Source organism: Oncorhynchus gorbuscha, linkage group LG09, assembly GCF_021184085.1.
Source record: "Oncorhynchus gorbuscha isolate QuinsamMale2020 ecotype Even-year linkage group LG09, OgorEven_v1.0, whole genome shotgun sequence".
NCBI lineage: Eukaryota > Metazoa > Chordata > Actinopteri > Salmoniformes > Salmonidae > Oncorhynchus > Oncorhynchus gorbuscha.
Window position 1 is genome coordinate 37,323,316 of NC_060181.1, and position 25,422 is coordinate 37,348,737.

General features: G+C 42.7%; 1 protein-coding gene across 1 annotated transcript; it reads right to left on the reverse strand.

The window, feature by feature from the left end:
• Positions 1-888: 888 nt before the first annotated feature.
• Positions 889-25,422, reverse strand: LOC124043502 (F-actin-uncapping protein LRRC16A-like). The gene is given in 39 exon segments (XM_046362162.1): positions 889-1,453; positions 1,810-1,962; positions 2,229-2,345; positions 2,509-2,661; positions 2,948-2,981; positions 3,582-3,984; positions 4,910-5,025; positions 5,134-5,324; positions 5,469-5,523; positions 5,643-5,795; positions 6,023-6,110; positions 6,639-6,703; positions 6,705-6,815; positions 7,356-7,472; positions 7,741-7,869; positions 9,214-9,312; positions 9,504-9,597; positions 9,736-9,804; positions 9,923-10,095; positions 10,197-10,251; positions 10,382-10,481; positions 10,569-10,650; positions 10,913-10,982; positions 11,307-11,411; positions 11,586-11,662; positions 12,266-12,343; positions 12,596-12,699; positions 12,783-12,869; positions 13,082-13,176; positions 13,757-13,845; positions 15,716-15,791; positions 15,889-15,962; positions 16,199-16,269; positions 16,356-16,453; positions 16,803-16,924; positions 17,020-17,079; positions 20,923-20,973; positions 23,612-23,709; positions 25,074-25,422. Coding segments are annotated over 39 exon segments (4,131 nt in total). The 5' UTR covers positions 25,114-25,422; the 3' UTR covers positions 889-1,274.

The window sequence follows — 25,422 nt, forward strand, 5'->3', positions numbered from 1 at the left end:
CATAGGATTCCACCTTTCCAACAAGTCAGTTCGTCAAATGTCTGTCCTGCTGGAGCTGCCCCGGGCAACTGTAAGTGCTGTTATTGTGAAGTGGAAACGTCTAGGTGAAACAACGGCTCAGTCGCAAAGTGGTAGGCCACACAAGCTAACAGAACCAGACTGCCTAAGCACGTAAAAATAGTCTGTCCTCGGTTGCAACAGTCACATACTGAGTTCCAAACTGCCTCTGCAAGTAACATCAGCACAATAACTGTTCGTTGGGAGCTTCATGAAATGGGTTTCCATGGCCGAGCTTCCGCACACAAGCCTAAGATCACCATGAGCAATGGCAAGTGTCGGCTGGAGTGTTGTAAAGCTTGCTGCCATTGGACTCTGGAGCAGTGGAAACGCATTCTCTGTAGTGATGAATCACGCTTCACTATCTGTCAGTCTGATGGATAAATCTGGGATTGGCGGATGCCAGGAGAACGCTTCCTGCCCCAATGCATAGTGCTAACTGTAGAATTTGGAGGAGCAGGAATAATGGACTTGGGCTGTTTTTCATGGTTCAGGCTAGGCCCCTTAGTTCCAGTGGAGGGAAATCTTTATGCTACAGCATACAATGACATCCTAAATTATTGTGTGCTTTCAACCTTGTGGCAACACTTTGGGGGAAGGCCCTTTCCTGTTTCAGCATGACAATGCCCCCGTGTGCAAAGCAAGGTCCAGACAGAAATAGTTTGTCGAGATCGGTGTGGAAGAACTTGACTATCGAACACCTTTGGGATGAATTGGAACGCTGACTGCGAGCCAGGCCTATCTCCCAACATCAGTGCCCGACCTCACTAATGCTTTCATGGCTGAATGGAAGCAAATCCCCACAGCAATGTTCTAACATCTAGTGGAAAGCCTTCCCAGAAGAGTGGAGGCTGTTATAGCAGCAAAGGGAGGACCAACTCCATATTATTGCCCATGATTTTGGAATGAGATGTTACAATGAGCAGGTGTCCACATACTTTTGGTCATGTAGTGTACTTTTCAACACATGCATGACTCTTTCAGTGTGTTATTACATAAATACATAACATGCAAAGTAGACATAGAAACACAGCAGTGCTTATTGGTTGATTGAATAAGCCAATCAACAGTCTTTGTTTAAAGTAAGAGAATTCAGAGTAAGGTACTGGCATGGATTAGTCCATAAGCTTTTTTTGGGGGTTCTTTCCTCTTTGGCTGCATTACAATTCTCCACACTTGGACACTACATGGAACACTTTGGAGAAAGTAGAGAGAATCTAGATGTAGCTTTTCTTTCTACACTGGGATGTCGTCATGGTGTCCTCCATGTTGTCAGGCCTGAGATTCTGTCTTTGGTCCGTGTCAGGGGTAGGAGAGAAGTCCTCTTCGGTGTTGTCTTTAGCAAACACCCCAGGGCTTTGGCAGTGGACAAGGTCCACCGTGGATGAAGGTCTCACTGCAAGAGAGCGGTGTGTGAGCTGATATGGTAGTAAGCAATGAGGAAGCTACAACTGGTGGCCTACAACCATAACTACTGGTACTACAAACAATGTCACAGCTATGTGAGTACTTATAAACCAACACAAATAGCTACTGGAGCTCCTGGTGCAAAACCCCTACAACTATGATTACTGTGAACAGCCAGTAACACTGCATGTTATTCAAAAGGTATGGCAACTATTGGACCTGCCAAAACTGCTGCAACCTACTTTATTACTATTAGTTGATACACCCAACACTACAACACTGTACGAGTCTTAAGATTAAATACTTTTTTTAAATAGCTGAAGGAGAGAAGGTAATTGGTCTAACCAGATGCAGGGAGGGACTTGGTGCGTTCTCGACCTTCTACTTCCTGTACCACAGAACTGGAGCGCTTCAGGGAGGACCACTGTCTCCCACCAATTGCAGACCTGTCCATCTCTTGGTCCAAGTCAAATGGGCTGGGGTCTCCTGTGAGTTCAACTGACGGAGAGAGTGATGAGGATGAACAATGCTTTTATTCTTCAATCATACCAGGTGTCTATTCAATTCCATCAAACTCACATAATGACTATTTCTAAATCAAACTACGTTCTCAGTGAATTTAAATACATCTCTTTGTCTTTACATGAAGCAAAACAGCTTTGTTTATTCGATTTACTCTCAATATGAACACTTTGGACTGTGGTGAGCTGATCCCAAATCAATTCTTCTGGATGGAGGACACACAGGTAATAGATATTACCTACCATTAATGTGGCTACTCTCCTCCTCCCTCTCATAGTCTGAGGGCTCTCTCTTCAGGCGAGGGGCGGGCAGTGGTCCTTTTGGGGATACGTTTCCAAGAGGGGAGTCAGGGGTGTCATCTGAGGGTGAAAAATAGACTAAATAAAGAATGGTTATAGCCAATAGGACAAATTAAGGCAAGATAAAATCACAATAAACTAAGTAATCATCTATTTCTGCTTCTAGTGCCTTTATTTGCCATCTGAGTATCACTCAATAAAGTATACTTCGTCATATGCCCACCTGGGCTGTGGCTGCTGCTGGCACGAGGGCTCAGGGGTCCCAAAGTGTGTGGTCCCATGTGGGGCTTGATGCTCTGGGGTGCTGGGGATCTGGGTGTAACACCGGTGGGTTTAGACCTGGGCGCTATCGACGATGTTTGACCCTTTGGCTTTCCTACAGAGACATAACAAAGACGACCCATATTGGACACAGCAACAGCGGGTATGGTTCGTAGAGCTTCTACAAGGGACTGTCTAAACAAAGTGTTAGCTAGGGCTCTATTTTAATTAAACATTCTGTTCACTTTTATTGTACCACATGGCAGCTGGCAAGCTGCATGGCAAGACAGACGTAGCATAATTAAGTTGAGCCATCCTTCTGTACATAAAGATTAAGATATCACTAAATGTAATTCAAATTCAAATCTAATTACCTGATTGGGATATGGAGGCCAACTCACCTTTTTTATCATCTGCCTTGTCTGAAGAGTCCGACTGTAAAAAATAACAAACAAACGTCTTTCAGTATGGCCAATGTCTTTAGTCCTGAACCTGATTCTAGAGGTACAATTGTTTTTTCCACTGCATGGTTCTATATTCAACAGTCTGAACCAAGCTGAGACACGGATGTTCCATATAAAGCCACTACAGTGCGGCACCTTCACAGTTATCCACTCATGACAATCTGTAGCTTTCCAAGTGACTGGTCGATCTTACAGTTGAAGACAGGTAATAGTGTAACTTTAAAAGAACAAACGTATTACCATCTCCCTGTTTATTCCTTACTATCTGGGACTTTTTCAGAAGAGGTTGTGTGTTACCCTGTAAAGGTAATTATTCAGTAGTTCAATGATGCTACGGCAGGGTTTCCCAAACTCGATCCTCGGGACTCCAAGGGGTTCACGTTGCCCTAGCACTACACATCTGATTCAAATAATCAACAAATCATCAAGCTTTGCTCCTTTGAATCAGCTGTGTAGTGTTAAGGCTAAAACCAAAACGTGCACCTAGTTTGGGAAACACTGTGCTAAGGGGTGCTACTGACTCATACACTTAACAGAGTCAAAAGGAGCTAAATCTGGTCAGTTTACCCACCTTATGAGAGACTATTTTCTCATGCATTTTTCTCATCTCCGCCAGGAGGTCCAATCCCATTAGGGGGCCCATTACGGGGACTCCAAAGTGCCGGCCACCATGAGGACTACCCTTACTGTCACTCTCGGAGTGCTGTTCCTCAGTGGGTTCAGGGGTTGGTGGCTTTCGTGAGTGGTCAGGGGAGATTTCAGAGTGGTCCCACAACGGAGCCTTGGGGGACAAGGGCTCCTCTGTCACAGTGCTGACAGTCGCAGCAGCTGGGGCGGTGATGGCAGCTGTTCCATGGCTCTTCTCAGATTTCGAGGTGCGAGACTTGATGAGGTTAAGGAAGCCGCTTTTACGGGATTCCCGTTTCTTCTCCGACCCCTCCTGGATGTTGGAGGAGCCCCTCAGGGTGGGTCGTCTGGAAATTTTAAAGAAGGCTTTTGCTGAACAGTACACACCCACAACTTCTATAATTAACAACTTCTAAATACAGGTATTAAAAAGGTACAGGTAAACAGCCAAAATAAAGCAAACACTTGAGTAAATGAGGGACAAAGTATATTGAAAGCAGGTGCTTCCAAACAGGTGTGGCTCCTGAGTTAATTAAGCAATTATTATCCCATCGTGCTTAGGGTCATGTATACAAATTCCCAGTTGCCCATTATTTTGGCTACCATAGCTAGAGATCTCAGCGACTTTGAAAAAGGGGTCTCAAATGAGCATAGGGGATTTAAAGTGTGTGTGTGTGTGTGTGTGTCTCAGTCACCAGATCCTAACCCAATTGAACACTTATGGGGACAGTACGTATCCTAATGGTTAGAGCGTTGGGCCTGTAACCCAAAGGTTGCTGGATTGAATCCTAGAGCTGACAAAAGGAAAAATCTGTCATTCTGCCCCTGAACAAGGCATTTAACCCACTGTCCCCCGGTAGGCCGTCATTGTAAATAAGAATGTGTTCTTGACTGACTTGGCTAGATAAATAAAAGGTTAAATAAATTTTTCTTTAAATGATGCGAGATTGTGGAGCGGCGCCTGACACTGGGTTTTGCGCCACCATCAACAACTCCAATAGAGTTCCAGACACTTGTAGAATCTATGCCAAAGTTCACTGAAGCTGTTCTGGCCCAACGCCTTAAGACACTTGTGTTTCCTTTATTTTGGCATTTACCCATAGCTAGTTAGCCTGCAAACAATCTAGCCATTGATGGCTTACTGCTGCATGCTTTAACACAAAACACAGAGTTATTTCAATCTTATGAAAACTAGAATAATTTATTCTAAAACATTGAGTAATGTCATTTACTTTTTGGGAAGAGTTCAGCCTAATAGGAATTAAGACTCACTTAAAACTAAGTTTGGTGATTTTCTTGTAGAAGAATTCATCAACACCCTCATCCACTTTCCCCAGGAGGTCATTCTGCTCCACTTCTGGTGGTGGAGAGGTGCAGATTGGTTCCCGCTGAAAACCCAAAATATTTAGGCCTACATCAAGCAATACAGAATAGTAGGTAGACATAGAAAGAGTGGAAGAGGGAGAAAGAGAGGGGGCAGGTGGAAGGCCTCTTACTGGTTCTCGGCTAGGTTTGGTCCTCTTTTTCGGTTTGGGGCGGAGCTTGGTGTGGTGCTCTAACTTTCGGGCCTCCATAGTGGGCAGCTCGCCAAAGTAAGTCGGCTTCTTGTCCGATGGGGCAGGAGGGGGCGGATCTTCCTCATATATAGGCACTTCTTCCAGGGCCTTGTCCAAGTCAAACTCCATTTCTGATGAACAACCAACCATCAATAGACGAGACAAAACCAAACCTCTTTCATTCCAAGTTGCTGAAATTACTACTATTACTACTACTCTAATCTAAATGTATTTGACCAGATCTACTGTACCTGGGATGTAGAACATAAACTCACCAAAGGCCACAGATACAGGCCGCAGCATCCTGCAGAGAATGCTCTTCCTCTTGGACTTGGGTGTCATCCGCAGGTCACAAACACAGTCGAGAAAAAAAAACAGTCAGCAGGTGAGTCATGCTTCAGTACAGCAGATATGGATCACAAAACTTCACATGGACTAGTCTTAGTTACCACACATGTGTCCATCTCCTCCAGCCTCTCAGCATGGTGAGGACTCTGCTCCTGGGTCTGGGCCTCAGGTTGGAGGACTGTCTCCTCCAGCACCTCCATCTTGTTGGGCTCCTGGTGGAGAAGAGGTTGAGGTTTCCTGGTCAGGTGTTCTGCCTGGAGTGGGAAGGGAGGAAAAGGCATACACAGTCAGTGTTTCTTCACCAGTATTTGCTTTGATGTGGTGCAGAAGTACCCCAAATCAGGATTACAAGTAATTTAAGCAAAAATGCATTATCGTGTCTCTCTGTGTGTGTGTGTGTGTGTGTGTGTGTGTGTGTGTGTGTGTGTGTGCATGCATGTGTGCGGAAGAGAAATAATCTATTTTAATATACAGTACTGACCAGAGTGTTTTGGGAACGGGACAGAGATTCCAAGATCTCATCCACGATACGGTCTGAGAGGAAGGAAGCCATACTGAGCTTCACTTCACTGTGTGACAGAGAGGAGAACATGAGGCAGATCCTACCTCTCTACTACCTGCAATGTATCATGACTAGGCTGCATATAGTTACAGACTATGTTACAGTAGTTTTCTGAGAGTGACGTTTACATACATTGCAAGGTTATCAGCTAAGGCTATGTCACATAATCATAATTATTTCACTAGGTCTAAGATGTCATACACAGATCAGATCACAAGGAACTGATTCAGTTTGAATTCACATTAACTGATACCATCTACACATGAAATTATTTACTGATTAGGTCTCAAAAGGGCTCCTCCAATCCAGCCCCCCCAAGCGTTTATCTGTTGAAGGTCACTTGTGATGGGCACAAAGCAGGCAATGCGTAGTCCGGGTTCAGCAGGACTACCATTGGACCAGACCCCAGCATCAAACTGCTTTTGTAGATACTATTGTTTTGTTGTTTTCCTCTCCTTAGCTGAATGCACTTGTTGTTAGTCACTTTGTATGAGAACATCTGCTGGCGATCTTGACCAGGCCATGTGGTGATCACCTGATCTTGTTGATGATGTCGACTCCTGACTGTTCCAGTAGTGTGGTGGTGATGAAGCTATGGGGGGATGGTCATCCTTCCTGCACCTGCCTTCATCAGCTCCTGGTGCAGGCTGCTCCTCTTCATCACATGGGGACAGAGGCCCTCAGCGGTGTCAACCATAGACTGCAACAACGTCTGGGAGTGGGGGGGGGGGGGGGGGGGGAAGCGGGGTTGGCAAGTTAATTGTGCTAGCTTACATTGTTATTCCATTTTTTTTTTATGTACCAGGAAGGGCTCATTGAGGTTTGAAATCTCTTTTTTAAAAGCGTCCTGGCCAAGATAGGCAGCACCAAGTAATTACAGAATTACAGACAGACATGAAAAACTACAAGTAATCTAGTAAAAAAAAATATAGAATTCACAAGAGTATAACAAAATCATAAAACAGCAAACTAAAAACATTGACAGGTCAGGGAATCAGTCTCAAAATCCTTAAAATCAGGATTCACAGTTGCTGCAAGGACTAGGGCAGTGTCTCAGGTTGCATAGTTTTGTTCAAGCCCAACTACTCAATGAATCATTAAATCATCAAGCACATGACCACTTGTGCAGAACAAAAACATCCAACTTCGAGGACTGGACTATGTTATTCACTAAGATAAATCAACACCCAAAATATCTGTCTCGAAAAATAAAATACATTTTTCATTTACTGCTGTGTTGACTGTTGCGTACCTTTAGCTGTCCATCCATGACCCTGGCTATCTCTCCGGCCATGGACTCTAGCTTGTCCTGAATGGGGCTGCCCATGCCACCAGGAGATCCCCTCATGTGGTACAGGTTGGGCAGCAGCTAGGTAGATGAGCAGGGTTTGGAAGGAGGGGCAGACAGGGAGGGGAAGAGACAAAAATAAAAACATTTGAGTTTGAGGCTCTTTTCTTGTATCCTCATTCTAAATGTTATTTAACCAGGATGTCCCATGTAGAGTTTGATGTTAATGTTTACCCTGTCATTTTTGTCTCTCTAGATCAAAAGTTGAAATCCACGCTCTATCACTTCCGCGTTCATACTGTATGTTCTACCGATTTTATGAGAACAATATGTCTGGTTCACAGCTCACTCTTTTGGAGTTTCTGGCGTCCTTCATGAGGTTCTTAGCCACCTTCATGTCCTCCTGGACGACGTCAGTCTCTGTATACCTCAGGGAGTTCAGGTGGTCCTGCACCTTTACACAGATCATGTCCATCATCTGGAGCAGCAGAAGGCAGGAGGGTTCAGAGGTTATCAGAGGATGTAATGTAATGGTTTATTGGCATTCAACACTTAATGTATTATGTAACTTTAAATTTCTACAGTGGAAACTCAATGTACTACTAACATTTATCCAAAAAGTGCCGAGACAAATTAAAGAAAATGATAATAATAAGATTGTGGAAGCTGTACTTTTAGATTTCAGTACAGCCTTTGATATTATTGTAGATAACCTTTTGTTGAAAAAAATGTACGTGTTATGGCTTTTCCACCTCTGCCATTTTGTGTATTCAAATCTATCTAATAGAACTCAAAGGGTTTTCATTAATGGAAGCTTCTCTAATGTCAAACATGTAAAAAGTGGTGTACCGCAGGGCAGCTCTCTAGGTCCTCTACTGTTATGTAAATTTACCAATGACCTGCCACTGGCATTAAAGCAAAGCATGTGTGTTCATGTAAGCTGAGGACTTAACCACACACGCATCAGCAACCACAGCTAATGAAGTCACTGAAACCCTTAACAAAGAGTTTGTTTTGGAATGGGTGGCCAGTAATAAACTGGCCATGAACATCTCTAAAGCTAAGAGCATTGTTTTGGTACAAATCATTCCTTAAGTTCTAGACCTCAGCTGAATCTGGTAATGAATGGTATGGCTGTTGTACAAGTTGAGGAGACTAAATTACTTGGTTTTGTCTCATTTTGATTATTGTCCAGTCATGTGGTCCAGTGCTGCAAGGAGAGACCTAGTTAAGCTGCAGCTGGTCCAGAACAGAGTGGCATGTTTTACGCTTCATTGTAATCAGAGGGCTGATATAAATACTATGCAAGCCAGTCTCTCTTGGCTAAGAGTTGTGGAGAGACTAATGTTTCTTATAAAAAGTGATGCAGTCAATGTATTGAAAGTCCCAAATTGTTTGCATATTCAACTTACACACAGCTCTGACACACACTTATCCCAACAGACATGCCACCAGGGTCTTTTCACAGTGGCCAAATCCAGAACAAATTCAAGAAAGCATTCAGTATTATATAGAGCCCTTATTGCATGAAACTTCCGTCCATCTCATATTGCTCAAATAAACAGCAAACCTGGTTTCAAAAAACAGATAAAGCACAACGCCCTATTTGATATAGATAGTTTGTGTGTATGCATTGATATGTAGGCTATGTATGCCTTTTTAAATAACGTATGTAGTTCTGTCCTTGAGCTGTTCTTGTCTATTGATGCTCTGTATGTTTTATGTAGACCCCAGGAAGAGTAGCTGCTGCTTTTGCAACAGCTGATGGGGATTCAAATAAAATACCAAAGTTACATATCAAACATATAAACAGAGGGGTCACCTGTTGTGTGGTTGTCGTGACAATGCCTTGCTGAAGCCGGTAGGCTTGCTCTTGGAGGTATTTTCGAGTCTCGTGGTTCCTTAGGAGATACTGCTCCATCTGCAGGGGAATTGATTTGTAGAGATCGATACAAAAAATTAAACGTTTAAAAAATATAATAATATTCATGTTGACGGAAATGTGACCATTTTTGCATTCAACACTGCTATCGATGCCTTCTTATCAATGACAATTAACATCAATTATGTTATGAGTTCATATCCACCATGCAAACAAATATGAACTTTGACCTTTAGTAGGGCGTCCTCTGTTTTCTCAGGGCTGGCCTTGAGGGCCTGGGCAGCATCGATGATGGGGATAGGCATGAAGCGAATGGTGTGGTTCCTGAAAGAAAGAGAGGGTAACAGTACTGTATATGTAACTAAGTGTATGCCTACTCATATATCCTAACCAAAATATCCATGGGAAGTTGTGCAGAGGAGTATAAATAAATATACAATTGTGACACACAGAGATACATACTTTTCTAAAGCAGCTGCCACATCCTGGAGGCCTTGTAGGCTGACATTGTTTTTGTCCCACATAACTGTCCTGTACAAAACGCATAAGAGATGACAAAGAATATATTATAGTAGAATCCATATTATGCCGTATTGGAGCTTGGCACAGCTGACCCTTGTGGACCTCTTCTTGAGCCTTGACCTCTTACCGGAGCTTGGTGTTGATCTGTAGGGCCTTGGCCAGCATCTTGGCCCCCATGTCTCCCATGCCGTTTCCACTGATGTCCACCCGGATCAGGCTGGTGTTGCTGCCCAGAGCGTTCAGCACGATGGACAGATCTCCCTTCAGCTTGGAGTCGGCCAGGGAGAGGGACGTCAGGGGCTAAGTGACAAAGAGGTTAGTTGAACGATGGTAATGAATGGTTAAAACACATATTTATGCTAAGCTGTTATGACTAAGTGTCACCATAAGAGTCAACTCACCGATTCCTCCTCCTGTATCATGTGCACCAGGTTGTCCAAGACTTGAGACAAATTTCTGTGGGAAAACATGCATACGTTGTTACATTCCAGACAGAGAGGACCATACAAACAGGAGGATATTAAGTGACAGGCTAATTAAAATTAAGATTTAAAAAATCAAATTCCAAGGTAATTAAGTATCGTACTTGGATTTGATGTTATTGAAGTTCTTGCCCAGTGAGAGGTGGCGGATGGAGCGATTTTTGGCCAGCCACACCAAGAGAGTGGTCAGGTCTGAATCCAAACCTGAGCATCACATTTAACACAATATCAAGTAAAATAATCAAGGTACATTCACAATCAATGTACATACAGTGTCTACTCAGGCCTCACCGTTGTCTGAGATGTCCAGGCTGGAGATGTTGGGAATCTCAGCTATGCAGCCCTCCAGAATCTGAGAGCCTCCAGATCTTAGCTGAAGTAACAAACAAAACATTAAGAGAAAGGATAGCAAGTGTATTTTGGTGATGTATTTGATTGTCATTCAGGGTACAACAAGTAAATAAAGCTAAGTAATTCAAATTCAGAATATGCAGAGCATCAGCCCAAATAATAAAGGGGTGTCAAGACAACATTTAATTTTAGAATTTTATTTCAGAGTAGACTTCCCCTTTAATTTCTCCCTCAGGAGATTCAGGTAACTGTGCCAGGGCCAAGGCAGTAGTTCAGCCTCTTACCTCAGAGCTGCTGAGATCCAGTGATACTTCACTGAGATTAGGATTGCAACCAAGACCTAGTAAAAGTGCTCTGAAGAGAAAGAAACTAATTCAAACTCAACGATTTATTTTCTATTCAGTTAAATCATCAAAGCAGACTGAAGTATGCAGGAATTAAATACTTGGTGTGATTAGATTGCTTTCTTGTTCACTGCAACTTTAAGTAATATTTCCATACTACTTACTTTAACATAAAAACATGTAAAAAGCCAAATAACTATGACATCCTGTCTAAAAGATACATCACTAACCATTTATAGACATGCACAGTTTCTCCAGGAATATTCTCCAGTTTTCTAGATCATATTTTCATTCTTGGTGTAATACAGTTAAATGGAGCAGACTGCAAGCTCACTTGAGTGCCTCCAGGGGGAGCTTGGTTCCAGACAGGTTGACACTGCTCAGCGCCAGTGCAGTGCCAAAGAACTGCTTGAAGGAATGCGGGACATCTTTACTTCTCCTGTGGGTTAAAAAGAAGGCCAACACACTTGGGTTATTTGTTCTGAAGTTCTCAGGTGTTCTCACTTTGACAAACTGAGCAGTATACGACACATGGACATAGAAGACAACAGCAACTATTGAGTGACAGGCTTATTTTAGCATAAGCAAGTGATTCTGTTGTTGTATGGCTCACCTGTGAGAGAAAACACTCTTCGACATGTTGAGTACTGAGAGGTGCTTGAGAGAACCTCGTAGAAGTGAAGTGCAGACCTGGAAGACAGGCGTTGAGCATCTGAACAACATGGACTAGTCAAGTGACATCACATCTTTTATCCAAGTTCACAGTCTAGGGAACTACGGACAGTATTTTATGAAATGGACTGGCCATTTGCATAGCAACAAATATAACAACAAGATCCATAAATATAACTATAAGTGATATCAAAAGCAGACAGCACGCTACTTATAAACAGTGCTCACTTGATATCCAAATATGACATGTTCACTGTCATTGCATACTATAATTTTTTGTTGTACTTTTTCTCTCCAATTTTGTGATATCCAATTGGTAGTTACAGTCTTGACTCATTTTCCACAATAATTTGCAAATAAATTCATTAGAAATCCTACAATGTGATTTTCTGGATTTGTTTTTCTCATTTTGTCTGTCAAAGTTGAAGTGTACCTATGATGAAAATTACAGGCCTCTCATCTTTTTAAGTGGGAGAACTTGCACAATTGGTGGCTGACTAAATACTTTTTTGCCCCACGGTATGTAATGTGCCCATAAAAAGGGTTAAAGTCCAAATGTCCAATCATTGCCCAACTATAGCAGTGTGAATTATTTTTAGGATTGGATGGGGGTTCACTTACTTGGTCCAGACAGCAGTCACTGCTGGACAGATCCAGAGTTACTAGACTGTTATGTTGACCCAGGAAATTGTAGAGATTCTGTGAAAAGAGTCAGAGAAATTATGAAGAAAACAACAAAACACTGAGTACAATGAAGGGGAACCATTTCTGTGGCCTGTGTGAAACATATGAAAGCCAGGACAGAACATTTATGCTTTTGATTATGTTACCAATACAACACTAACAACAATCAGTTCTGCACTCCCTCCCCTTATGATTAAGATTAGGCTTTGTGGAGTATTAGCTGATCCTTGATCTGTGCTAGCAACTTTTACCAGGAGATGTACATACTGAGAGGTCGTCTCCTCGGAGTGAGTTCCCACAGAGGTCCAGGTGTGTGAGGGTAGTGGGGACAGCAGGGTTGGCACTCAGCGCCTGAGCCAGACTGTTAACACCTGACAACACATACACAGGAAGTTCAGAGGATATTACATAACACATGATATTTGTCAAGGAAATCGGTTAGGGATTTCAATACCTTTTTGCGATATGGAGGTCTTTGAAAGGTTCAAATGCTTGAGACCCATTGGGAGTTTGGCAAGCTGTGCACTGAGAGCAGATATGCCTAGAAAACAATGCAGTACATTACAAACTTATGAACAGACTTAAACCTTTCATGAACTTAAAACTTTGAGACACACATTTGGCCATTGAGACGATCCATGCCAACGTAGGACAGAATTAATAGAAACTAGAATTCTTGATCTGTGCAGTTTCCTATATATCTAAATCATTGAATATCATAATAAAAAAATGAAAGCAGGGAGTTTGTTGTACCCTTGTCCTCCAGGGAGTTGTTTGTAAGGTTGAGGGTGTGAAGTGCAGAGGCAGGGTTGCAGGTCAGAGCGTTGGCTAGCTTCTGCACGAAATCACTGAAAATATCAAAAGACACAGCTCTACATAATCTCAAAAACATTCCTTACCCCAGGATACCGGTGCCTATCTGGGAGAATAAAGGAAAACATGCTTACGTTTCGGCATGAATCACCTTCATCAGAGCCTAATGTTTGTTTGTCTCGTCAATAAATCTATTAGATTGACGCAGAAACAGAGTGCTCTTTATTCTTCCGGATAGTCACCAGTTGAAGTATCCAGGGGTAAAGAATGTTTTGGGGATTTTCAAGTCCCTCAGTCGAGCACCCGATTCCCCCTTTTTCGTTTGGGCTGGGCTGAAGCTCAATTGGGTACACTTTTTCCCAGAGCTCTACATAAGTTCTCTCAGTATTTTCTACATGAAGTATATTTCTGATAATAGTGAGTCATGTATTTAACTAGTGTGTGAGCTTGCTCCCTTAGCTTCCCACTGAACAGCATGCATGGACGGTGGCTGCGTTCGAGAGCATGATTCATTCTGAAACTGTGTGTGCGTTTTGTGTTTGCACCCGCATCTGTGCGTGTGTGTATGGGATAAAATAAAGCCAGTAGAGCTTATTACCAGTGCTTAGTGCTCACCTTCTGAGACCTGCATTCTCTAAAACCAGCTCCTCTAAGCGACTGGAGCGGGACACAACTCGCAGAATTTGTTCACACACATCTGTGGACTGCAAGCAAACACTTCAGTGTGAAAAGTAACAAGCTTAGGCTTGTGTAAACACATGCATAACTTACTGTACAAAAACGTAAAACCTTTCAAATGCATAAACACACAAGAACGCAAATGCAAACACACACAAGGACACATTCACCAAAACACACACAGTGTGCGAGCAAACACACACCTCCTATGACTAAGTATCAGCAGCAGTCACACCATCCCTGACTAATAAGAGCTTGTTGACATCTCATCCGCATGCCTCCTCTCTGCCTGCCACCACCAGAACACACACTCCTTTATACACACACAGCTGTCCTCTTCCTGCTGTGGACAGTGTCTCCTTTACAATTGCGTGTTCAGCCACTCTCAGAGGATAGTGGAAGTTATATAATAAAGAATGGTTTCAATACAAAATAAGCACTTAATGAAAGTCTTACAATGCATTTTAACTGCATCCTAAATTAGTGCTGAGCTATTAGTGTTTGAGGTCATTTCGGCATGATTATTAAACATTTAGGGCTTTCGATTTCAATCATGTTTTAAACAGATGCACTACAGTCTGCTTTATGTGGGTTGAATGCTGTAACACAGAATAAAACAACTTGCCAGGAGGGCAGGGTAGCCTAGTTGTTAGAGCGTTGGACTAGTAACCGGAAGGTTGTGAGTTCAAACCCCCGAGCTGACAAGGTACAAATCTGTCATTCTGCCCCTGAACAGGCAGTTAACCCACTGTTCCCAGTCAGTCATTGAAAATAAGAATGTGTTCTTAACTGACTTGCCTGGTTAAATAAAAGGTAAAAAATAAAAATTAATTTAAAAAGTCCCGTGATGGTAGTGACTGCCCATTACTGCTTACCACTTATTAACCAGAATTTATCACTTTAATAAAATATTTAATTTGTTGTATATATTACATTTGTTTTATTTGATGACTTGTTTAATTCCAAGTCATCATCTCATCTCTATGCTGTCTGACAAAATCCCTATTTTAGTAGTTCTTCAAAAACAGAACAACAAAAATGCAACATGTTGGTCACATGTTTCCTGAGCTGAAATAAAAAGATCCATAAAAGATACACAACATTTTCAATATGCACCAAAAGCTTAGTTCTTTCACATTTGTGCAAAATTTGTTTCCATCCTTGTTCGTGTGCATTTCTCCTTTGCCAAGATAATCCATCCACCTGACAGGCATGGCATACCAAGAAGCTGATTAAACAGCATGGTCATTGCACAGGTTGCACCATCTGCTGGGGATAATAAAAGGCCACTCTAAAATGTGCAGTTGACACTTTAATGACTGCTGAATACAAACTATCAAATCACTGAGATAGAGATGCCTTGTGAAGCAACCATTTCTCCATTTCTTCTCCCTCTCCATGTCTACCCCATACTAACCTAACATAGCAGGCGTAAAAGAAACCCCAAACAACCCCACACAAACAGAGTAGTTAATTATGACGTTTTCTGTGGGAAAGAATATTAGAATATTGGCCTGTTAAAAACTACAACTCCCTTCTACATCGCACAGTTCGGGCTTGATCTGATTTATCTCTAGAGAAACTTTGAAAAAAAAACAGAACAAAATGGAATTCAAATAATTGAACAGACGTTGGTCAATTAGTTTTTAAAAATTATATTAACTGCAATTTCAGTTAATCGCCAAGCACTAATCATAATGCATATACCTTCAGTACAGGCTTAATGTAAAGTATTCACAATTTATTTAACTTCCACCTCTCTTCAAGAGTGGCATGATGCTTGTTTCTCCAATTTATTTACCTATGTTGAACTGTACGATGGCAAATAGTTTTTCCCTTCATAAGTGTAACAGAAAATGGAAAATGGTCACCAGCACAGTTCAGAATGAAATGTACCAGTTTGTAGTCCTTTGTGGAGAGCTTGGTGAACCATTGGTTATACTCCAGGACCACAATGATGGCCACCAAATCTCTGGAGGAGAAGTAAATAGCATTGATTATCAAAAACAAAATGGTATAAAAGACACGGTTGTTCACGCTATGTGTACATTTGACAACAGTGAAGTTACCGGTTATCAAGATGTACGAAATCCTGCAGGTTCAGTTCCCTGGTGTCCTGGGTCTGATAGATTGTGTCCACATCCTGTTGGGCAACATGGAGAGACGTGACCAAGATGGGAATAACTCAAACAACGGCGAAATTTGCGCTGATATAGCTAAAATAACCCACAGGATGTCAAGCCAGGTCAATATACATGTATTTCAAGAAATACAATGTTAGAAAACTTTAGCACAGATGCCCATCTAAATGAATAGGATATTCAGGCTACTGGACCTCCATAAATTGCCCCGTTGCACTATGAAGAGAAATCTACTAACCCACTGCACCTCCTCTCTGAATGGCAGACCCAGCTGGTCACAGAGACACCAGTACATGTGGGAGAAACCACCTAAGAGAGAATGAGAGAGGTGAATTCAGAAAGTCAACTATGTTAGTTGGGATTTTTGTGAAATATGTTCTATATTATAACGTTACCACACGGCCCTAGGTCTGTGGTGGCCTGGTCCTCCCAGAGAGACTGTAGGGCGGCCGTCCTCTCGGGAGGCTTCAGGGTCAACTTCTTCATCGCCTTCCTTTCACATTGCAGGGGACACACCACAAACGGTCACTTTACCATGTCGACTTCTGTCACTCTATCATGTCAGCCCAGAGGACAAAACACACACTGTCACTTTAGCATGTCGGACATGAGTAAAGTGAGAGTGGGTGACAGTGGGTGACAGTCTGACTGAGGAAGTGAATGAGCACGCAAGCGAGTGAATGAGCACGCAAGCGAGTGAATGAGCACGCAAGCGAGTGAATGAGCACGCAAGCGAGTGAATGAGTGACTCACTAATGTATGTGCTTGTATGAGTAAAAGAATAATGAAGTGACAATAAAGAAAGTAAAAAAAGAGAGCGTGACAAAGTAGAGGGGACCTACGCTGGGGAGAGGCCTGGACAGATTCTGTGTAGACAGCTCCCAATGTGGGCCACCACCTCATCCACATCCTCCACAGAGCCAAGCTTCAGGGACAGCTGGCCTCGGTCATACTCCAACAACAACTGTAGGGGGCGCAACACAGTGTCAACTGATACTGTCTGTAACATGTTTGGTTTCAACAGAAGTTGTTTAATGTTTAAAGCCAGGACTATCTTACCTGAGTGGGCTTGTTACTAATGATCCCCTGTATATCTAGGTAATTGAAGGTCTGTTCAATCTGAAACCACACAACAACAAAAATCTGTACTATACTCTAAAAAGGAAAAAAAAGGTATGGAATCAAAATGTTGGAAAACACATTGATAAAATCAAAAACATGTGAAGCACACGTGTCCACTTTCTCTTTCACAGCTATAAAAGGCCAACACAGACAAAAAAAAACCAGACAAAGTCATAAACAGGCACTGAGATACACAACATTATGTGGACATCTCATTCCAAAAGCATGACCATTAATATGGAGTTGGTCCCCCCTTTTGCTGCTATAATAGCCTCCACTCTTCTGGGAAGGTTTTCCACTAGATGTTGGAACAATGGAAGCAAGTCTCCGCAGCATTTAGCCACAAGAGCATTACTGAGGTTGGGCACTGATGTTAGGTGATTTGGCCTGGCTCACAGTCAGTGTTCAAATTCATCCCAAAGGGGTTCAATGGTGTTGAGGTCAGGGCTCTGTGCAGGCCAGTCAAGTTCTTCTACACTGATCTCGACAAACCATTTCTGTATGGACCTCTGCTTCGTGCACGGGGGCATTGTCATGCTGAAACAGGAAAAGGCGTTCCCCAAGCTGTTGCTACAAAGTTGGAAGCACAGAATTGTCTAGAATGTATTTTATGCTGAAGCATTAAGATTTTCCTTCACTGGAACTAGGTGGCCTACTCCGAACCATGAAAAACAGCCCAGACCATTATTTCTCCTCCACCAAACTTTACAGTTGGCACTATGCATTGGGGCAGATTCTCCTGGCATCCGCCAAACCCAGATTCGTCCGTCGGACTGCCAGATGGCGAAGCATGATTCATCACTCCAGAGAACACGTTCCCACTGCTCCAGAATCCAATGGCGGCGAGCATTACACCACTCCAGCCATCGCCTGGCATTGCGCATGGTGATCTTAGGCTTGTGTCCGGCTGGTCGGCCTTGGAAACCCATTTCATGAAGCTCCCGACGAACAGTTCTTGTGCTGATGTTGCTTCCAGAGGCAGTTTGGAACTCATCCTAGGACGGTGCCATGTTAAAAGTCACTGAGCACTTCAGTAAGGATATTCTACTGACAATGTTTGTCTATGGAGATTGCATGGCGGTGTGCTCAATTTTATACACATCAGCAATGAGTGTGGCTGAAATAGCCAAATCCAATCATTTGAAGGGGTGTCCACAAACTTTTGTATATATAGTGTAGATGGACAAACCCCAATACAGCCCCCCCACCCACCCACACACAACTGGCAGGATGACAGGGGAGAGAGAGAGGAGGTCAAACTAATCCAGAGCTGCTATCATTCTGACGCTAGAGGCCCAGGCTGAAGGAGGAAGGAAAAACCTCCCCCTCCAGCTGTTAAATCCCTCCAATGTCTTTGCTCGGCACACAAAACTCCAAGGACAAGATTTTACTCCCAGGAAAAACTGAGCCTCTGTCGTACACAGAGCGTATAATAATCCAAACACCATCATACTATGACTTCTTTCCAGGATACAGGAAAACTAAATGCTAAAACTTTAGCCTGCAGCTATAATACTTTATGTATAACTTTTAATAAGCATGTAGCCTAGTGTTACCAAAAATCACCTCAGGGGTTTCACCTTTCCAGATGTTACGAGTATAAGACTAAAATACACCCGAAAGAGGAATTAGCATGAATACTTGTAGGGCTCTGCAAATAGTGTAACTTTAAAAAAATTAAGTGCATTGGTTTTAATGACTAGTAATTGAAGAAGTAGCTTCGGAAATTATTCACACCCATGGACTTTTTTCACATTTTGTTGTTACACTGCCTGAATTGAAAATGGATTACATTTAGATTTGTCAATGGCCTACACACACACACACACACACTACCCCATAATTTTTTTTTGCCATTAGCTGGAAGACGATGTCCCTTTTTGGTCAGCAGAGGAAAGGGATCGGCGGGACGTTGAGAGGCGGACCCTCAGTCTGCTGCTCTCTCCCTCCGATGAGACTGAGCATCAGATGCAGGCGCCATTAGCACAGTAAAATAAAAAGCAAATTATTTAAATGCATGCTCACTCAGCTGTGTCTCGCAAGTAATACAACAACTGATCTATTACCAGTGTGGTCATATTATAGCCTACAAGTAAATATATATGTTTTAAATGGCCTGAACAACAATGCATTGGCAAGGCATTTCATGCAAAGCTAATATGCAGTGATAATGCATTGGTCCTATAGCCTACTGCACAAACCTCATTGCTACAGTGCTGTTTTTAAAAGGTTAATGTTGCATAGGCTTACGCTTTTTAAGTCATGCTCAAAAAAAATCTGAGTGGTAGATCTTGGCTTGCATTTTGATCAGAAAGTGATCTTGACCCAGAAAAGGTTGGTGACCACTACCATAAAGAATAATAATAAATGTGGCAATTTAAAAAAACTTTATGTCCTGAATACAAAGCGTTATGTTTGTGTCAAATCCAACGTCACGGAGTACCACTTCATATTTTCAAGCATGGTGGTGACTGCATCATGTTATGGGTATGCTCGTCATCGACAAGGACTAGAGTTTTTTTAACAATAAAAATAAACGGAGATGAGAGCTAAGCACAGGCAAAATTCAAGAGGAAATCCTGGTTCAGTCTGCTATCCAACAGACACGGAGACAAATTCATCTTTCAGCAGGTCAATAACAGTACTGCTTACCAAGATGACATGGACTGTTCCTGAGTTGCCTAGTTACAGTTTGGATTTAAACTGGCTTGAAAATCTATGGCAAGACTTGAAAATGGCTGTCTAGCAATGGTCAACAAGTAACTTCACAGAGCTTGAAGAATTATTTTAAGAATGATGTGCAAATATTGTACAATCCAGTTGTGCAAAGCAATCCAGTTGTGCAAAGCTCTTAGACTTCCCCAGAAAGACACACAGCTGTAATTGCTGCCAAATGTGATTCTAACATGTGTTGACTCAGGGGTTTGAATACTTATCTAATCAAGATAATTCATTTCTGAAAAATAAAACACTAACAAATTTGAATTTTTCATCCACTTTCACATTACCAAGAATTGTGTGTATATCGTTGACAAAAAAACTATTTTAATCCCACTTTGTCCATAACAAAATGAAAATGAATACTTTCTGAAGGCACTGTATTTGTAATTAACCACATTCATGAAATGCACAGACCAAAGATTGCAGTTACTGGTATTCGTTAACCAGCACATTATCGCCTGGCACAAGTGAGCAGGTCCCACCATATGCCATGACATCTGACATGTTTACCCACAATGCAGCTGTGAACACAGCCTGTGGGAAAGAAAAAGTCAATGCCTTCTGAAAAACCTAAAAATGGAGAGAGTCAAAAGAATGAAACAGAAATAGGGAGACATCTGCAGAGACTTGCTCCTTGGGCCAGCAACTGTACCAGAGCGAATTCCAGAAACGCTCCTCCAAAACAAGCAGGAGCACGCTCGGAGATAGACTAACCAAACATTCCCAAGTAGGACCATCATGGATGACTGGGGGCGGGAGGAAGACAGTCAGTCTAATTGAGGTATCCTCAATTCATCCAGACAGAAGTCACCCCACTCACTATGTGTCGTAATGGAGTGAATTCCCTGTCTGTCATCATTACGTAGTACATAAAAGGGAGTTGCAGCGATTTCAACTTTACAAGAACTTAAATGGCCTTGAGTAATATTGATGTTAACTCCCGTAGCACTATGCACAAATGTAGCACACTAGTAAACTAATGTTTAAGCTTCTGTGGGACGCAGCTATTTGAGACATAGGAAGATCAGGATATACAGTAACACACATTCAAACACTCACAGTGTCTCACATGTGCATGTACGCAGTCTCACCTTGCACACACGGCACACTTCTCCTTACCTTGGCAGGGACCCTTGCAGTAAGCAGAAAGACCCGATGGGATGCCAAAGCCTGTAGGAGAGCGAGACAGATCAGAGACGTAACAGAAGTCAACAACTGTACAACTAGAACTGGACAGAGTTACAGTACTAAGCCTTTCCACCAGCGGTTTGCAGCTGTTGTTGTCTAGAAGAAATTTAAATATCAACTGTAGAGCCAAGTGAAAGAGACCTAGAGTTGGGACACACGTAAAGAACATGGTCTCTTGTTTTTACTATAGATTCTGTGTGTTAAACCTTTCTATTCTTAAAGACACTGGAGAAAACTCAATTGAAATCACATTGCGGTAGCTAACTCATTTCTAGAGACATGCAAAAGTATCATGCTACAGGTGAATACAAAGTTATAGTCAAGAGGAGAAAGAGAGAACTGTCTGTGGATCAGATAGCTGTGGTATGTGAGTTTTTGGAGTGAAGTCACTCAAGGCCAAATATGAGCATTGAGTGGCTTAGTGAGCCAATGGCTGGGTTTGAGGCAGGAGACCCCACCCCTCTCTGCTCTGGACAACCTGTTTCAGATTTGTATTTTATTTTCAAGTATCTCAGGTGTAAAAGGGGGAGGGGTATTGCATGTTCACACACACACACACTAATCATGCACACGTAGACACATACATTTCACAATCCCATAATAATTATTACAGGTAAAACCCACTTATCCATTGTGGCTTAAAAAGTAAAGACAACTCAACCCAATTTTGACCACTGAGTTTGGCGGATGAATTTACAATCCCAATTCTAGCAAGGCCTAAGAATGTGCCAATGTGGTGGGCAGTGTTAATCAGTGTCTGATGAGCTCAGTCAGTGTCCTGTTGGGAAATGTTGTGTCAAGTCAAGACAGGAGACAGTGAACATACATGCCACCAATAGGCCCCCAGAGCCTACACCGTGTCCAATAGGCCCCCAGAGCCTACACCGTGTCCAATAGGCCCCCAGAGCCTACACCGTGTCCAATAGGCCCCCAGAGCCTACACCGTGTCCAATAGGCCCCCAGAGCCTACACAGTGTCCAATAGGCCCCCAGAGCCTACACAGTGTCCAATAGGCCCCCAGAGCCTACACAGTGTCCAATAGGCCCCCAGAGCCTACACAGTGTCCAATAGGCCCCCAGAGCCTACACCGTGTCCAATAGGCCCCCAGAGCCTACACCGTGTCCAATAGGCCCCCAGAGCCTAGGCCGTGTCCAATAGGCCCCCAGAGCCTACACAGTGTCCAATAGGCCCCCAGAGCCTACACAGTGTCCAATAGGCCCCCAGAGCCTACACAGTGTCCAATAGGCCCCCAGAGCCTACACAGTGTCCAATAGGCCCCCAGAGCCTACAGTGTCCAATAGGCCCCCAGAGCCTACACAGTGTCCAATAGGCCCCCAGAGCCTACACAGTGTCCAATAGGCCCCCAGAGCCTACACAGTGTCCAATAGGCCCCCAGAGCCTACAATGTGCCCATTTCACACTGAACTCTAAGGAAGGACAACTTTCCAGAAATGATATGCCTTCAAATGTGAAAATGGCATCGAGTTTCATGAGTTGAGGATGTGTATTTAGAGTAACAAGCCAGTTATATCCTCATTATACTATGTGTTTAAAATCAGTTGCCAACATTTGTCCTTTTTATGAACTAGGAAACACATAGGTGTTTCAGAGTATCTCCCAAAGCTAGTCAGCTGCACATGTTCTACAATTAAAACAGGACCTTGCTCTTGTCTGTTTACTCTTGAGGGTGGTACAGCAAACATTAGCGTGCCAAGAGTGTCCAAGAAGCTTAGTTTTTAAATCCACACACACTGTTATACGTTGTCTGCTGAGTAGTATTCCACACACACACACACACACACACACACACACACACACACACACACACACACACACACACACACACACACACACACACACGGTTTAGAGACATGCAGTTACATGAAACAAGATAGGCCCATATCCAATAGTAGGCCTACTCCCACACCACTTTATCCATTGTTCTTCCTCTTACACAATATTACACTGAGACTGAGGACTCAAATGTCTTTTGAAAGTTGGGTCTGATGCTTTTCATGTCTTTTCTGGCCCACGGCTTAGAGGAAAGGGTTAAAGGATGATGAAGTTGCTAAGTATGAGGTGAGACTGAATAGTGTCTATACAGGGCTGTGTTCATTAGAGCATGCAATGGAAAACCTTTTACAACGGAAAATGAAAAAGAGTGTTTCTTATTCTGTACATGTTCTTGGGTATTTTGAAAGGCGCAAATAAAATGTATTAGTCTGTTTTCTTCCATTCGATGCCTAATGAACATGGCCCAGGGCTTAGGGATAAAGAAGATCAGCTTGCAACACCTTATGAAGAATTTTGTTTGGAAAGAGGCCGAAGGGTCTCTGGTCTTCCTTGGGTTTGATGGAGGCAACTGATATTCCAATTGAAACACAATACATTTTGGCGCTCTTTTGAAAGTGCTCTGAAGTTGCTAACAAAAATTAGACAGTTGTGGAGGCTCATCCTGTAACATTTAAAATTACAAACACTGGGTTGCTCAGAATGACAAGTTGATGTTCTCCTACATAGAAGGGCTGTGTTGTGTCTGCATATTTAACGCTACATTTAGAGAACTGCACAATGAGAAACCAATTATATGGGAGCCTAGAATGCAGGCCTGATGTCTTACCAGAACTCGGTTCTCCAGTTTGTCACCCTTGACCTCCAGTTTCAACCTCTTCTTCAGGGTGAGCTTGATCTTCCTTCCCACGGCATCTCTCAGACTCTCTAGGAGGAACAAATTGGAAGATGGAAACGATAGCGTGATCGTATCATCTACTGCATGTAGGCCTTTATAAAATCCTAAATAACTCATGCTTGGCCTGGGAAATCATTAATAACAGAAGCAGAAATGCTTTTTGATAGGAAATAAAACCCAACTTAGGATTCACTTTGCCTGCATTGAGCTGTTTTTTTAACAGATGTATCAACAGTGGACCTAATGCCAGTTTCGTAACCACTACTCAAAAAGTAACTCATAAGTATTGAAAATACCACAGTCCATAGACAGTGGGTTTCCCCCAGGCCATATGGTAGTGAGTTTCCCCCAGGCCATATGGTAGTGGGTTTCCCCCAGGCCATATGGTAGTGGGTTTCCCCCAGGCCATATGGTAGTGGGTTTCCCCCAGGCCATATGGTAGTGGGTTTCCCCCAGGCCATATGGTAGTGGGTTTCCCCCAGGCCATATGGTAGTGGGTTTCCCACAGGCCATATGGTAGTGCTAGGGAGGTTAGCAATTCAACACTTGTGCACTTTCTTCTCCCATGTAATAGCAGTCAGTCATTTTATTGCTTAATTTTGTACCAAACACAGCTTTAACCAGCGTCTGCCTCTTACAGGTTTCATGATTCCGTTGTCAATTTTATATTAAAAGGGAAGCCAGATGCCAACCAGGAAACCAGCTGAGGGAGGGACTGATCTGTTTAGGTGAGGCACCTAAAAAAAATTGTAGTCTTGTTTTTCTTCAGGGAATCCTGGCAAGAGTGGGGGAAACTCTTGATTACATCACTCTCTGGACATGAGGTCATCAACTCAGATCAGAACATTTACAGACAGGGAGATTTCCAAACATGGCCCAGACTGCCATTTTTGGACATCTATTTATGCATCCACAGTTCTCTGAAACTAATGCCTGAAAACAGTTTTTGCAGTTTTCATGATGGTTCCATAACTTGATTAGTGTCCATTCTCAAAAGAAAAATGTAACATTTTAAAAGAAATGTGAGGAAAACTGAGGAAGAAATCTCATATGGCTGTCTGTGCTTGTTGTATGTCCTGTGCTTTGCGTAGTATGACAATGGTTTATCCATACATTGGTCTATCCTAGAGGAGGCATGTGTCATCCCAATGGTGTCATCACACTCTGGGATAATTTCTCAAGAGAAGAGAAGAACAGCTCCATTTCTTCTCTCCAACTTTGTGTACAAATGTATGTGGCAATCAGGTGGAGCTCGAAACTTTGAGAAACAGCTGACATATCATGTTTATCCCCCCCCCCCAATAGTCGTTGAGCAATTTAAAATTTTCAATGCAAGAGTAGTAACGTTAATTTTAGGCCAAATAAATTACATTACTGTTAAAAAGTTTCTTACCCAGCAACTCCTTAGGAATACCCGTATCTTCTTCAGACATGTTTAAGAATTAGGAGAGTTATGTGCAGTTACAAAAGCACAAAGACTAAGCACGACATGGATTAAAATGTAAAGTTATCCACCGACGAGTAGCCTAGTCCAGTTTCTTGAGTACCTGGGGTCGTTTTGCTTACTTTCTCCATTCATCATCGAGCGCGTCAGAGCAATGTACCTTTTGGAGCTCAAGAGCCGAAATTAACGAATACAATGACATGAGAAAAATTGAAGACGACGTTATGCTTGGACTAGCCTATACTCTGCGAGTCTGTTGCAAAAAAATAATCACATACTTTCAGGAAACTCCTGAATG